A 13,172-nucleotide genomic window follows, 5' to 3' on the forward strand; every position below is an offset into this window, starting at 1 on the left:
AATTTTGCATTTTGTAATAAAATACAAAACTAAAATTTAATGTAAATTTACCACAAAAAGTAATTTTGTGACGATTTTTACAAGATGATGATCATATATACTTACACTTAATAAGATGAAAGCAATCCTTCTCTAATAAGTTGGTTTTGCTAAGTTAATAAGTTCGTTTTGTTAAGGTTGTTATAGCTTAAAAACTTTTCCAATATGAAAGTACTTATTATTATTACTCATTAGTAGTTTATTACAAGTAAAGCTACAAATTAAGGGTTTGCTTTTATTTTCTAATATAACAGCTAAAAGGGATATTACAACTTTATTTATTTATAGCTAGGTAGATGATCCAGTCTTAATTTATAAGATGATGATCAGTTTTGAACAAGTCTAAGCAGCATTCAGTGTTGAGTCCTCTGTCCCAGAATTTCTGATAGTAATCAGCATAGGTGAAACTCCTATACACTGCCGGATTTTGTTCATTGACCAAATCCTTGGCTGGCTCCATAATGGCATCTAAAGATGGACAGTAGAAAGTTGGTACTGATAAACGCTCCATGCTACTGTTCACCACAGCTCGATGAAGCACACTCTTATACCGATCGTTGCTAATCACCTGATTATTAATTAATTAAACACACCAAAATTAATTACTTTAATGGCGAAGATATAACATTTGATACCATTTGACCAAGCCCAGTATATTAATATATTATTTTAACAATGATATAAGGTTGATTTGAACTCCAGTATATATTCTTAACACTAAGAACAAAGCTTGATGCGATTTGTTTCCATTATATAATCTATCATATATATATTTTCTGTCCGGTCCCACACCGAAAACTTTTATGGCAACTAATAAAAAGAAATGAAAAATCACTTGTACCCTTTTGATCCTGTATCTTGACCCACACTTTCTAAAAGACCAAAAAGAAAATCAGAGAAAATGATAGCTTTAAAAAGTTTTAATCATTGAATTCATCACAGTGACTAGTGAGTAGAGTAGGCTTTTATTATACTAATTAATTACCTGCATTTGATCTCCTATGTTGACAATAAAAGTGTTGGGAATGGGAGTAACAGGGACCCATTTTCCATTTCTGAGCACTTGAAGTCCAGGGACCTGGTCTTGAAGAAGAACAGTAATGAGATTAGGATCGGTGTGACCAGGTAATCCATAAGTGAGCTCTGGCTCTGGACATGGTGGATAGTAATTCAACGCCATGTGTTGACCATGCTTCCCCAAAGAATTTTCAATACTTTCTCTTTTCAGTCCTAAGCTTTCTGATATGGCCCCCAATAATCTCAGAACTAGTCCTCTCACACTCGTGCAATACTTGGCCACGTCTTCTCTGATAAAAAAAAAAGAAAAGAAAAGAAAAAACCAATCATCATCATCATCATCAAATGTTTTTAATGATCAAAGTAAAGTAGTAACTAATTAATACCTGAAGGAAGGTGGGTTAGAAGGCCATTCATTAACATAGTCCTGAAGAGGGTGGCAATGGAGTCTTAAGAAGTCTCTCCAATTGGATACTTTTTCAGTGTTTACATTAAAACTGGTTGAAAGTCTAGTGGTTTTGGTAGGGTCGTTTGAGTAAATCTTCAACCTTTCATCCTCTGGCATCTGAAAAAACTCCTTCGCTATGCTCAACATTGTTTCTACAACCTCCTCTGCTATTCCATGGTTCTTAACCTGATCATACATAATCATGATATGACATGTCATGTATGTTTCAACATCATAATTTTATAAAAATATATAAATATATATACCTGAAAGAAACCGTCGAGTTGACAAGCTTGGCCAATTTGTTGAATGACTTTGGAGTGGTTGGGGCCATAGAGGTCCTGAAGATCAATGAGAGGAATGGAGTGAGCGGCGGAGGTGTCCAGTGCGGCGAGGTTAGGGCGGTCGGAGATTGGTCGGACATAGTTTGAGGGAACATGTTTGGCTTTGGAAGCTAAGTCGGTAAGGAGTAGGTTACTTGTGATAGCCATATATGATTATGAAGATGATAATTAATTAATTAATTAATTAAACCGACTAATACTTTAATGGAGAGAAACTTTGAAACTTGTGGATGTGGTGGTGGAAAATGTTGTAGTGTGATGCCAATTTATAGCGTCGTAAAAGTGATGAGATTATTATGTGTATATATTTTATTAGTACTAGTGACGGTGGAACCAACGAGTTGGCAATTGGCACAAAAATCTACAAAATGAAATCAGTTTATTTTTTCTTCCTTATATATTGATTTTGACACGACAAGATGTGAATTTGAGAAACTTGTGGGCTTTATATTATTAATTGAATTAGACATAATGATGTAATAATAATACGTTCACATTTATTTTTCGCTAATTATTATTATTTTTATCTCTTTAATTTTGACATTTACCAAATTATGTCCCCTGTATTTTTAAGGTTGTTAAAAATGCCCCATGAATTATTGATATTGTTTGATTTAAGGACTTTTGTCTAATTTTATTCAATTTCACTAGTTCAGTGATTGTCTATGTACTATATTATGCTCTCCAAACTTTGATATCTACCAAATCATGCCCATCGAACTTTGACACATACTAAATTATGATCCTTGAACTTTCATCCATATTAGACTTTTTTACTAAAATTAGAAAAAATCCTTAAATCCAACAATCTCAATAGTTTAGAGGTATTTTTAACGACCTTAAAAGTTCATATCGTATGATTTAGTACATGTCAAAGTTCAGGAAGCCAAAATCTTAATTAGTTTTTTTTTTTTTTTTTTTTTGTTTTTTTTTAAATTAAGTGGTGTTTATTTATTCTTCGTTTCATACAATACACATTTTATTCTCCCTTTTAAAAAGTGTGTTTGTTCTCTTAATTATTAATTATTAGTGAATATTGTTCATCTTAATATTTTTTATTATTATTATTTTTGTTGCTTTTTAGGGTATGCATACATTCATTTCCATATAAAGAATTGTAAAAGTGGTTTTGTTCACTCTCTTCTTGGTGTCAATTTTCCATAGCTACTTCATTGGATGATCACACAAACTCTAAAATGAAATATCAAATATGTGGTAAAACAATTCAAGAGAAACAATACAAAGATATATAAATACATTAATTAATGTTGATAAACGTGTAAACTGATAAATACGACAGGTCTTAATTAGCGTGGAAGTACTAAACTGAGTCAGCCAAAGCTGTACTGCTATACGTTATAACAAGTTAAAAATGATGACATATTAATAATGACGTCATAAGCGCAACGTCATGCATACTGAGTGGGATCACGATCAAAATACCATATATATATATATATGCCCGGTTGTGGAATCTATATATAAATATCAAAATGCAAATTTTTTTTTTTTTTTTTTTTTTTTTCTTTTTGTGTAACAGTTTAAAATGCAAATTCATATATTATTTTGCCTTGACAAATCACACTCACACATACCGAATCACTTTTTTCTTTTTTTTTCATTTATTCTAAGATTGGAGAATGCTAAAAGGGAATTAATGCATTTATTAATATTATCAGAAAGAATTATATGGTTAAGAATTAATTAAATATATTTTTTTGATAAATTTAATCATACATCATTAACAATATATATAAAAAAAGAAAGTACTGAAACCTTTTGGCTGTAGCATTATATCATTTGGAAAATTTTATGGTGTATGAATCAACTTTATCTATTTCAGGAGCCACTAAATTTTTTAAATCAAATTATTTTTTATAATCATTTACATTTTACTTATTTAAGGTATTTAATCAAATTTTAAAAAATTTCAAAAAAATTTAAGATGTCAAACAAAAGATTCAAATGATTTATTTACACATGTGACACTTTTAATTATTTATACACAGCTTGACTGTTTGAATACTATTTTCTATATTATAAATTATTCTAAATTTTTAAAAAAATTTACACAAATTTTTATTAATAACTGTAACGTATACTACCATAAAAAATTAAACTATTTTTTTTTTTAAATACTGAAATAGTAGAAAATGAATTGGTGTACTTTTTTAGAGGTGCATTATAAAAACACTTTATACCTATTGCTTTTATTATTTAAATTTATAAAATAATTTGTTTGGTAAACACGCCAAGCCCTACATTTTTCTACTAAAAAAGTAAAGGTAAAGGACTTTCAATAGTTATAGTCGGGTTTATATTTTTTTTTTCAGGTTTTTATTTAAAATATGGATCGTATTATGTCGGGCCATAGAAATATATGGATAATTCCGTACTATGCCATAAAAAAATGTGGCTAGTATCCTACCGTGCAACAATTTTATAAAGTAGGCTCGGTACAACTTGTAAGCTCGGTAATTTTGTACCGTACTCGAAAAATTCGTATTGTATACTTTATTTGGGCCAACTCATTTTTTTTAAGTAGACCAACACATTCTCTTATACGAGCTTAAATTTATTCTATATTTTTACATTTTTATGATAATTGATGAGCTAATCAGCTAATCACTAAAATTTATGTGTATTTTATAGTTTTAATTACTTTTATATTTTTTTTTAAAAATAGTTACACGTAATTATGTAAAAACAATTATAATTATTAGAATTTGAATATTAGTAGTATCATTTTAGATGATAAATAAATATTAATTATCATTCTTATTATTATCAAATTATCTGATCTTTTAATATGTCGTGTTAATTCGTAATATCGTGTTGTGTCATGCTTAATCTTATATTTTTTTGTATCGCGTTATATCTAAGCATATTTTTTTTTCATATGAAATTGTGCTCATACTTCTTAGACTCGTACTGATTTCATGTCTCATGGTAAAAAATTCGACTCATATTTATAATACTACTTTCCTGTCACTTTATTATTTTGGGCAACTCCAATGAGGAAACCCAAATTTAGTGTTAAATCAACACTAAAATGATACTATTTTTACACTAATTTTTTTTTCCAATAACTACAACACTAAAAATATATAATTTATTATTATATTATTTTATTAAATTATTTCACACTATAATATGTATATAAATATAAAAATTTAATCATTAATATATTATTTTAATGTTAAAAAAGAAAAGTATAATTTGGTGTAGTCTATAGTGTTACATTAAAAATAGTGGGACACTATAAACTCCCACATATATGGAATAGCATTTAGTGTTTCATTAGAGCAATTTTGTGTCTAAATTTTTCAATTTTTAAAATTTTAGTGTTCTATTGGAAAAGTCCTCAAAACAAAAAGAAACAGATTTAGTTTTATCGAGAAGACACGTCTATATCAATTTGTTTTTTTAATAAACACGTCCAATGTGTAAATAAAAAATAATAAGATTTATTGTTACGAGGAAGACACGTCAGTGTATAACATTATAGAATGATAGTTTATTTTTGGGTACAATAATAAAGTAGTGACAAAAACACGTAGTTGGGCTGAAAGTAAGGATGATTAACTGGTTAGGTTTGCACTACTACAAAAACACCCTTTAGAGGCGGTTTTTAAGCCCTTTAGGCGTCGGTTTGCTGAAATTCTGGCAAAGCGCCTATCGAGCGACGCTAAAGGGTTTATTTGAGCCGAAACGCCATATACCCCTATGGCGTCGGTTCTTGCTTAGAACCGACGCCATAGGGGTACATATGGCGTCGGTTCTATGCCAATAACCGACGCCATATGTGGCGTAGGAACCAGACGCCAAAACTCCTCAGATTTCAGTTTTTTTCATTTTTTTTGAATTTAATTATATTATTTTAATTTTATATTTATTAATTTATATACATATTTATTTAATTTAAATTACATATTTATTTAAATTTTAAATTACATATTTATTTAATTTAATTATATATTAATTACATTTTAAATTAAATAGTAATTAAATTTGGGTAAAAACATAATTTGATTTCATAAAAATAATTAAATATTACACAAACATGTAAAATTAGTTAAAAATATTAATAAGTTAATAAATCTAATTACAAGTTAATCTATAAAAATTACATAATGAAGAAAAATTCTTCGACCTTTGAACCTCAATCGTCACCGTGAATCACCGCCATCAATTGTTCGATCCACTTTCGCCGTAGTGGTAAAATTTACGTTTTTGGATCGTATTGCTTCTTACCCCCAAACTGTTAATAAATTAAAAATTTATATTAGTTTATGTATATGTATATTATATATTTGTTATTATAAAATTTATATACGATGATCAATAATTAAAACTTACGGCTTTTGATCTTCTATGTAACGGTTGGGGTTGGCACGTGCGACGATGTCGATCATATATTTCAAAACATAAAAACCGCATTCTTGGCTTTTAGGTTGTCTTGGACGGCTTGTGCAATTCCTTGCCACGGGCCAAGAATGCGATGTGCGTCCCATATACATGAATGTTTGGAAAAATTATATTAGCATTTTCAATTCGTTAGTTAATTTAAATTCGTTACATAAGAAGTCATTAAATAATTACCTTCCGATCATTTGTTCTATTTCTTCGGGAATTAGGCGGCCTTTTAGAGGGTTTAAATGGATAATTTTCTTTGGCGCAACCACCACTAAGCGTCCAATGCATCCTAGAAAATTATATTTGAATATAAGTAAGATAGTATAAAAATAATTTGAAGACATAATATAGAAATGAACAATTAGCACTAAAGAATTTAATAAAGTTTACAATATTCCAAGGAATAAAGAACATTTGAGTGGTTCTTTGTTCATTAATGATAACCAATTAGCCAATCGTCTTGCCGCATCGTCAAAAGGCGACTCTGTTCTTCATCGGCGATCCCATTACCGTGAGAAGCTGCGGGTCGTAAAACTTGAAAATTTTTCTCGTACCGTTGATGCTCTCCCATATGTGCTGCCAAAAAAGTGTTAGTGCCTTATAATAATTTAACTATAATTTGATATAAGGTTAATTAGATTAAAGAAGAGTATACATCATTCCAAAACGGCATTCCACAGTTGTAGTGTAGTTACACGTAGCAACTGTGCAAATCCTCTCCGAGATAAAATGATGCGGGTACGCGGTGCAATGAATCCTCGGGGGACGAAATTGTGATTATATCACGTTTATCTTTGAGCCTTAGGAATTCATGAATCATCCATTTCGGCGAATTAGGGATCAACGCCATCTTCTCTTCCGTGAACAACTCATCTTCCCATGCACCACGGCTTTGTGGAGAAAGCATCGGAGCTTTCCCCTTTGACGCATCACGTCTTGAGGGCGGTTGACGAGTGGACCCTAAACAAAACGGAACATAATATATATATATATCAAATTTTATCTAATTTCTACCGAAATTTCGGACATAACGGTTGTAATTGAATGATCCCAAAATTTTGAACATGGCTGTATAACGACAAATAACACATATATAACGGTAGTTTGTTCATCCATCCCACCGCACATATATTCGCAGAACCTACTTCACTACGGATGAATATTGAAGATATTCAAACTCCACTAATCATTAATAATTAATTTCGGTTGAGAAGTTACCTCGGTTGTTAAAATTAAGTGTTTAGGCCAAGGAAGGAACATCGGTACACGTCCCTAACATATCCGAACTCTTCAAGTGGGACCGGATTTCAGCGTCCTCTTGCGGGATTTCCAAACCATGATCCGAGCATGTGAATCATCGTAATCCTTGCGATTAGGTACTTTGATCTCACCCACATGCTCGTACAAATACCCTCGGGCCACAATATTGTCGATGTTGTCGGAGCGGAGATGTACTTGCCGATTAAGGGCCGCATGGTCATCAAAATTGTATAGGATACCTTGGTCGTTGAGGGAAATGAACTCCTCGGCATAAATTTGTGGTTGTACCTCATCCCGAGGAGCGTATGGTTGTGGAACATACGCCTCACCAGCCACCTCTCCTTCTTCCTCTTGTTCGGCGGCGTTCCTCCGCTCGGGGATTGGACTTCGGCTTTTAATTGTTCAATCTCCTTCGCTTGACGAGCCACAACATCGAGACACTTCCCTTTTCTTCCTGTAGACGGTTGAGATGCCACGGTCGGGAACCTACAAATCATAAAATGCAAATTAGCAACGATTTCATTTGTGTAACTAAATAAATAACATTTGAAGTAATAGCATACCCAGTGCGGCCGACACGTCCGTGGATGCTGCGGTGTCCCTAGCGCCCGCGTGAGGATATCGTTTTGGCCCGGACCCGAATTTGTCACGACTAAGCTTCTCCTCTAATTGAGCCTAATGCACGCATATATTCAAGCAATTAGTATATGAATTATATACACTTAACTCTAATTGAATTATATATTCAAGCAATTAGTATATGAATTAATATATACTTACTATCTTCTCGGCAATTTCCTTGTCGTCGTCAGTGACAAGTTTTCTACTCTTGGTGCGAGATTTAATCCAAACACGGTGGCGGGGAGGATACGCAACTTCGAGGTCCTTTTTCTACATAACGTTATAACAATGAAATGAGTACCAATTAAATTGTATAGCACATTATAGCACATTAAATTTTTAGTATTACTTACCACAAACTTCCCCGTACGTTCACCATCCCACTCGACCACTTCGATGTCTCGGATTGAATTTTGAGGAACGTTCACGTTGCACCTTACTCAATTCCTACAATGCCAAAAAAATACATTAGATACATGTACTTGTATTTAAGAGTTTATCTTAGTGTTAATATAATTAGCGTACCGAAATTCGGGAGTTAGTCTACTTTCAACAAATTTGCACCAATCGAGCGGCGTCGATCTCGGGTGCTTTTCGGGGACTTGTGCCGATCGTCCCGAGATCATTCTCTTTCAACGCGGGCATTATGATGTCTTTTGTCATCCTATTCTTGAAGTCTTTCATTAACTTCCCAGCTAGGATGAGACAATCATGTTTGAAGGTGTCGAGCACAATGAACCCGTCTATTTTGAAGGAAAACAAACACGGTTAGAGTCAACATTTGGAGTAATAGAAAAACAAATCAAAATTCTAACAAATAATAGCTTACCTGAATGTCTTTCCAAACTTTATTTTTCAGAGTCTGGTTGACTTCTTTCCAATTTTTATAAGCCAACCCTATTGTCTGTAGACATCGACTCCAGAGTGGATACGAGCTTCGCGTAGCTTTTTCCACAGTATTGACCTTTATCATTAACTTCGAGGGCCACTCTTTTGCCTTATCCATTAGTTTGGATATTTCATTCATTTGCGTCGGCCCTCGTGTAGGTATTGTGGTTGGACACTCATTTTCTGCTCCCGAATCAGATCCTGATTCTGAGTTCGCCATGTCTACACCATTAACAAACAAACTTCAAAGTTAGCTACATATATAACAAGTAGTGTATATGAAATATTAAAAGCATAAACAAATTGTTAAGTATTCAGGACCATTCACAACCACAATATAAAGTAAGCTATATATCAAGTTACCAATTAGACACGTTTTCTTTTCTTTTTTTGTTTATGTTTGCCTGAATCACAATTGACCCATATTCCCTCATTGATATCGTTTCTAATGTATTCAGCGTCATCTTCCTCAATGTTACGATCAATTCCCATGAGTTGCTCATGAATTGGTTGTCCAACAATGAAGTCATCGTAACATAAGTCAGCATTCTCCTCATCCTCTTCAGTCTCTAAGAACCTCCTCTCTGGTGTCGATAAAACAATAGACCATTTATCATTAAGCGGATCGGAAATGTAAAAAACTTGAAAGCCTTGGCTAGCCATGATGAATGGATCATTCTTGCTTCCTCTCTTACTTAAATCAACCAAAGTAAAACCAAGCTCGTCAGTTTTTACTCCAACGTTGTTGTCAACCCAAGAACACTTAAAAAGTGGAATTCAGTTTTTACACAATGTAACTAACTAAGTTTCTCACAATTTATTCATATTAATTTATAAATTACTTAAATTCTCGTTTTAGATTAGTTCATATTATTAGGTTGTTTTGTTGATTAGAATGTTATTAAAATGTTAAATATTTTTAATAAATAAAATTGAGGGGAAAAATTTTTGGTAAAGCAATAAAGGTATTAACTAATATTTTCCCCTTTTAATTAACTTTTGCTCTTTATTTTCTTTGAAAAATAAAAATCCACATTGAACCTCTCAAATGAAAGAAAAAAAAATAAAAAAAGAAGGATTTTATATGTTTATTTTGTTAATTTATTTAGTAACTAATTATATCTAGTTACTAATTACACAATGTAACTAACTAAGTCTCTCACACAATTTATTCATATTAATCTAAAAATTACTCAAATTTTCGTTTTACATTAGTTCATGTTATTAGGTTGTTTAGTTGATTATAATGTTGGTAAAATTAAAAAGTTTTCATAAATGTGAATATTATTATTTTTTATGTGACCTAACTTCTTATTACTATGTTATAATTAACTATATTATGAATGGTTTTAGTAAGATTTATCCTAATTCTACCGAAATTTCGGCAGCATAACGGCTGTAATTGGACGTTCCCAAAAATTTTACAAGTGCCTAAAATAACAAACAAAACAGATAAACAATACAAAATTAATCCACCCATCCGATAATGATACATGTATTCGCAGAACCTACTTCACTACGGATGAATATTTAAGATATTCAAACTCAACTAACATGCATTGATAATTAATTATATATTAAGAAAAAGTTAGTAAAAGTATATACCTATAATTGCAAGCCCAAATACGCTACACACAAAATTATGCCGAACCCCTATAATATAAAGAAATACAACGAAATTACAAAATTAATTATTTCATAACTTATAACTAGTTATAAAAAATTGTAACAAGTTACTTAGTTACTAAATTATACATACATATATATAATCAATTATATCTCACACTATTATCTCAAAAAAATAAAATTATATCACACACTAATTCCATTTTAAAATTTTTATTTCTAAACTAATTTTTTTTTTGAAACTAATAAAATCCCTCCAATGTCATTTTATTCACAATAAATATACATTGCAAAAAATATATAAAATACAATTACAAAATTTATTTTCATAAAAAATATACACACACTATATACACACACAATATATACACACATTATATACAAATATTCAATAAAATATACAAATACATATATATACTATACATTGTGGTATAAATTATTACCTAATAACCGCAATCAAGACGACCACTAGTAAAAATCCGACACTATACACATAAAACACAATAATATTACTAATAAAATAAAAAAACTCAAATAATAATTTACAAAAACATAAAATAAAACAATATACATAATACTGATAAGAATAGAAGCAATATTTATACCTTAAACGAGGTTGAGATTGAACAATTTCTCAACAAAAATGGGTGGCCGGATTTCACACCCAAAGTTTACTATTTGGGTTCGGATGACACTTTTAGAGGCTAAAAAATCAGAACTTTTTAGGTGTATGTTATTAAGTATCGAAAATGGAGGATTTTAAAAAAAAAAAATGGGCTGAAATGGTTGAGAAATGAGGGAGATAGGGTGGGGAGAAGGTGGTGGAGGCGAGGGTTTTGGCTGAGAGAAATGGGTCTCTGGTTTTTCTGGGTTGCTGAGTGAAGTGGGGAGGAAGAAGGAAGGTCGAGCAAAAGGGTTATAGTCTGATCGACCCTATGGCGTCGGTTCCTTCACAGAACCGACGCACAGGTACACGTGTCGAGTTTACGTGTACCCTATGCGTCGGTTCTGTGGAAGGAACCGACGGCATAATAAAATTCGTCGAAAAAAAAAAAAAAATAATTTCTAACCGCCTCTAAATGGTATAATGCAATTTTATACCTACGGTTTTTATCAAAAAACCGCCTCTAAATGTCAATTTCGAACATAGCGGGTATTTTCACACCCTTTAGCTTCCCTTTTTATAAATGGGGTTGAAAAAACTGCCTCTAAAAGCTAACATTGTAGTAGTGTTGGTACGTAGTTAATTGACGGAAAAAGACTGTACATATGACATACTTAGATTTGATTATACAAATAGATCACAAAAGGGAGAGTGATAAATTATATTGAGGACTTTATTCCTAATTAGTCATCACTTATTGTTAGCAGGGGTAGTATTGTAATTTGGATTGAAAAATTTGACTTAAACATGTTCAAATATAAAGTACAATTTTTTAATATATCACTTAATTAAAAATAGAATATTTATACTTTTAATATCTCACACTTCTAGAAATACCTTTACATTTCAAAAAACATCACGTACCATGATTTTTATGGCAAATTATGGTGGTTGCTTGCTAGTCTCTTGACTGTATAGTTGCATCTTTTCTAGATTTATTAGTTGTACATCTAACATTACGTAAGATACATATGTTAAATGTGATTTCATTTATTTGTTGCCAGGTCTCCATTAGAATCTGTGCCACATTAATTGTCAGAATATTTTGACAATTAATTTAGAAAATCAAATCAGGTAATGAATATTAAAATCTGACCATATATAGAATATTACGTAATTAATTTTGTCTAGATTCAATGAATATAAAATATTCATTTATTACAAAATCAATTATTTATTTATATCCTTAAATAGAAATATTTTAATATTCGATGTTATTCTTTGATCAACCTTTGATAATTTCTACAAGTTTTGGGCTCAATAGTTATTCATAGACTCGACTAGAGTTTTCTTTTCACGTTAAGGTATGGTGATCATGTTATCTTACTTTTGAGATGTGTAGATTAATTCAAGGTTAGGCTTTATATATATATGTGCCATGATAAATCCTAATTAATAAGTATGAAATTTAGGTTTTTCGCAAGACAATTATTTCTCAAGGATCACTCTCATTACAATCAAGGCTAGGACTCCACATTTGAGGTAAGGAAATTAAGTAGAAACTTTTAAGTTTTTTGTATGAAATGATGTTCAAAAGGAGTGGGAGTGAGGTATAAGACTTCTATCCTATTTTTATTTGTTCATTATTATATTATGTTGTTCAAATAATAGACGATACAATAGGTTCACATTATTTAAGTAATAGATATGTGTATGTGGTTTGAATAATGAACTGTACAATAGATTCACATTATTTAAACTATAAATATGTATAATTAGTTTGAATAATGGTCGGTACAATAGATTCATATTATTTAAACTAATTATGTTGTTTGGATAATAGACGGTACAATAGATTCACATTATTTAAACTAGTTATGTTGTTTGGATAATGGACGGTACAATGAAT

At 31.1% G+C, this 13,172-nt stretch overlaps 1 protein-coding gene across 1 annotated transcript; it reads right to left on the reverse strand.

Moving 5' to 3' along the window:
- Nucleotides 1-195: 195 nt before the first annotated feature.
- LOC115715781 (protein DMR6-LIKE OXYGENASE 2) lies at nucleotides 196-2,208 on the reverse strand. Its single transcript, XM_030644454.2, has 4 exons — nucleotides 1,771-2,208; nucleotides 1,443-1,690; nucleotides 1,025-1,346; nucleotides 196-607 (listed from the first exon to the last, which is right to left on the reverse strand). Exons 1-4 carry the CDS (start codon nucleotides 1,993-1,995, stop codon nucleotides 347-349), a joined length of 1,056 nt encoding a protein of 351 aa, XP_030500314.2. The 5' UTR covers nucleotides 1,996-2,208; the 3' UTR covers nucleotides 196-346.
- Nucleotides 2,209-13,172: the final 10,964 nt, after the last annotated feature.

Source organism: Cannabis sativa, chromosome 5 (genome assembly GCF_029168945.1).
Source record: "Cannabis sativa cultivar Pink pepper isolate KNU-18-1 chromosome 5, ASM2916894v1, whole genome shotgun sequence".
Classification (NCBI taxonomy): Eukaryota; Viridiplantae; Streptophyta; class Magnoliopsida; order Rosales; family Cannabaceae; genus Cannabis; species Cannabis sativa.

Bases quoted from the DNA above. Each gene is read 5' to 3' on its own strand.
- LOC115715781 (XM_030644454.2), bottom strand. From the start codon at position 1,995: ATGGCTATCACAAGTAACCTACTCCTTACCGACTTAGCTTCCAAAGCC. The intron at 1,691-1,770 runs GTATATATATTT...ATGTATGATCAG, and splicing joins AACTCGACGGTTTCTTTCAG to GTTAAGAACCATGGAATAGC. The intron at 1,347-1,442 runs GTATTAATTAGT...TTTTTTTATCAG, and splicing joins TCTAACCCACCTTCCTTCAG to AGAAGACGTGGCCAAGTATT.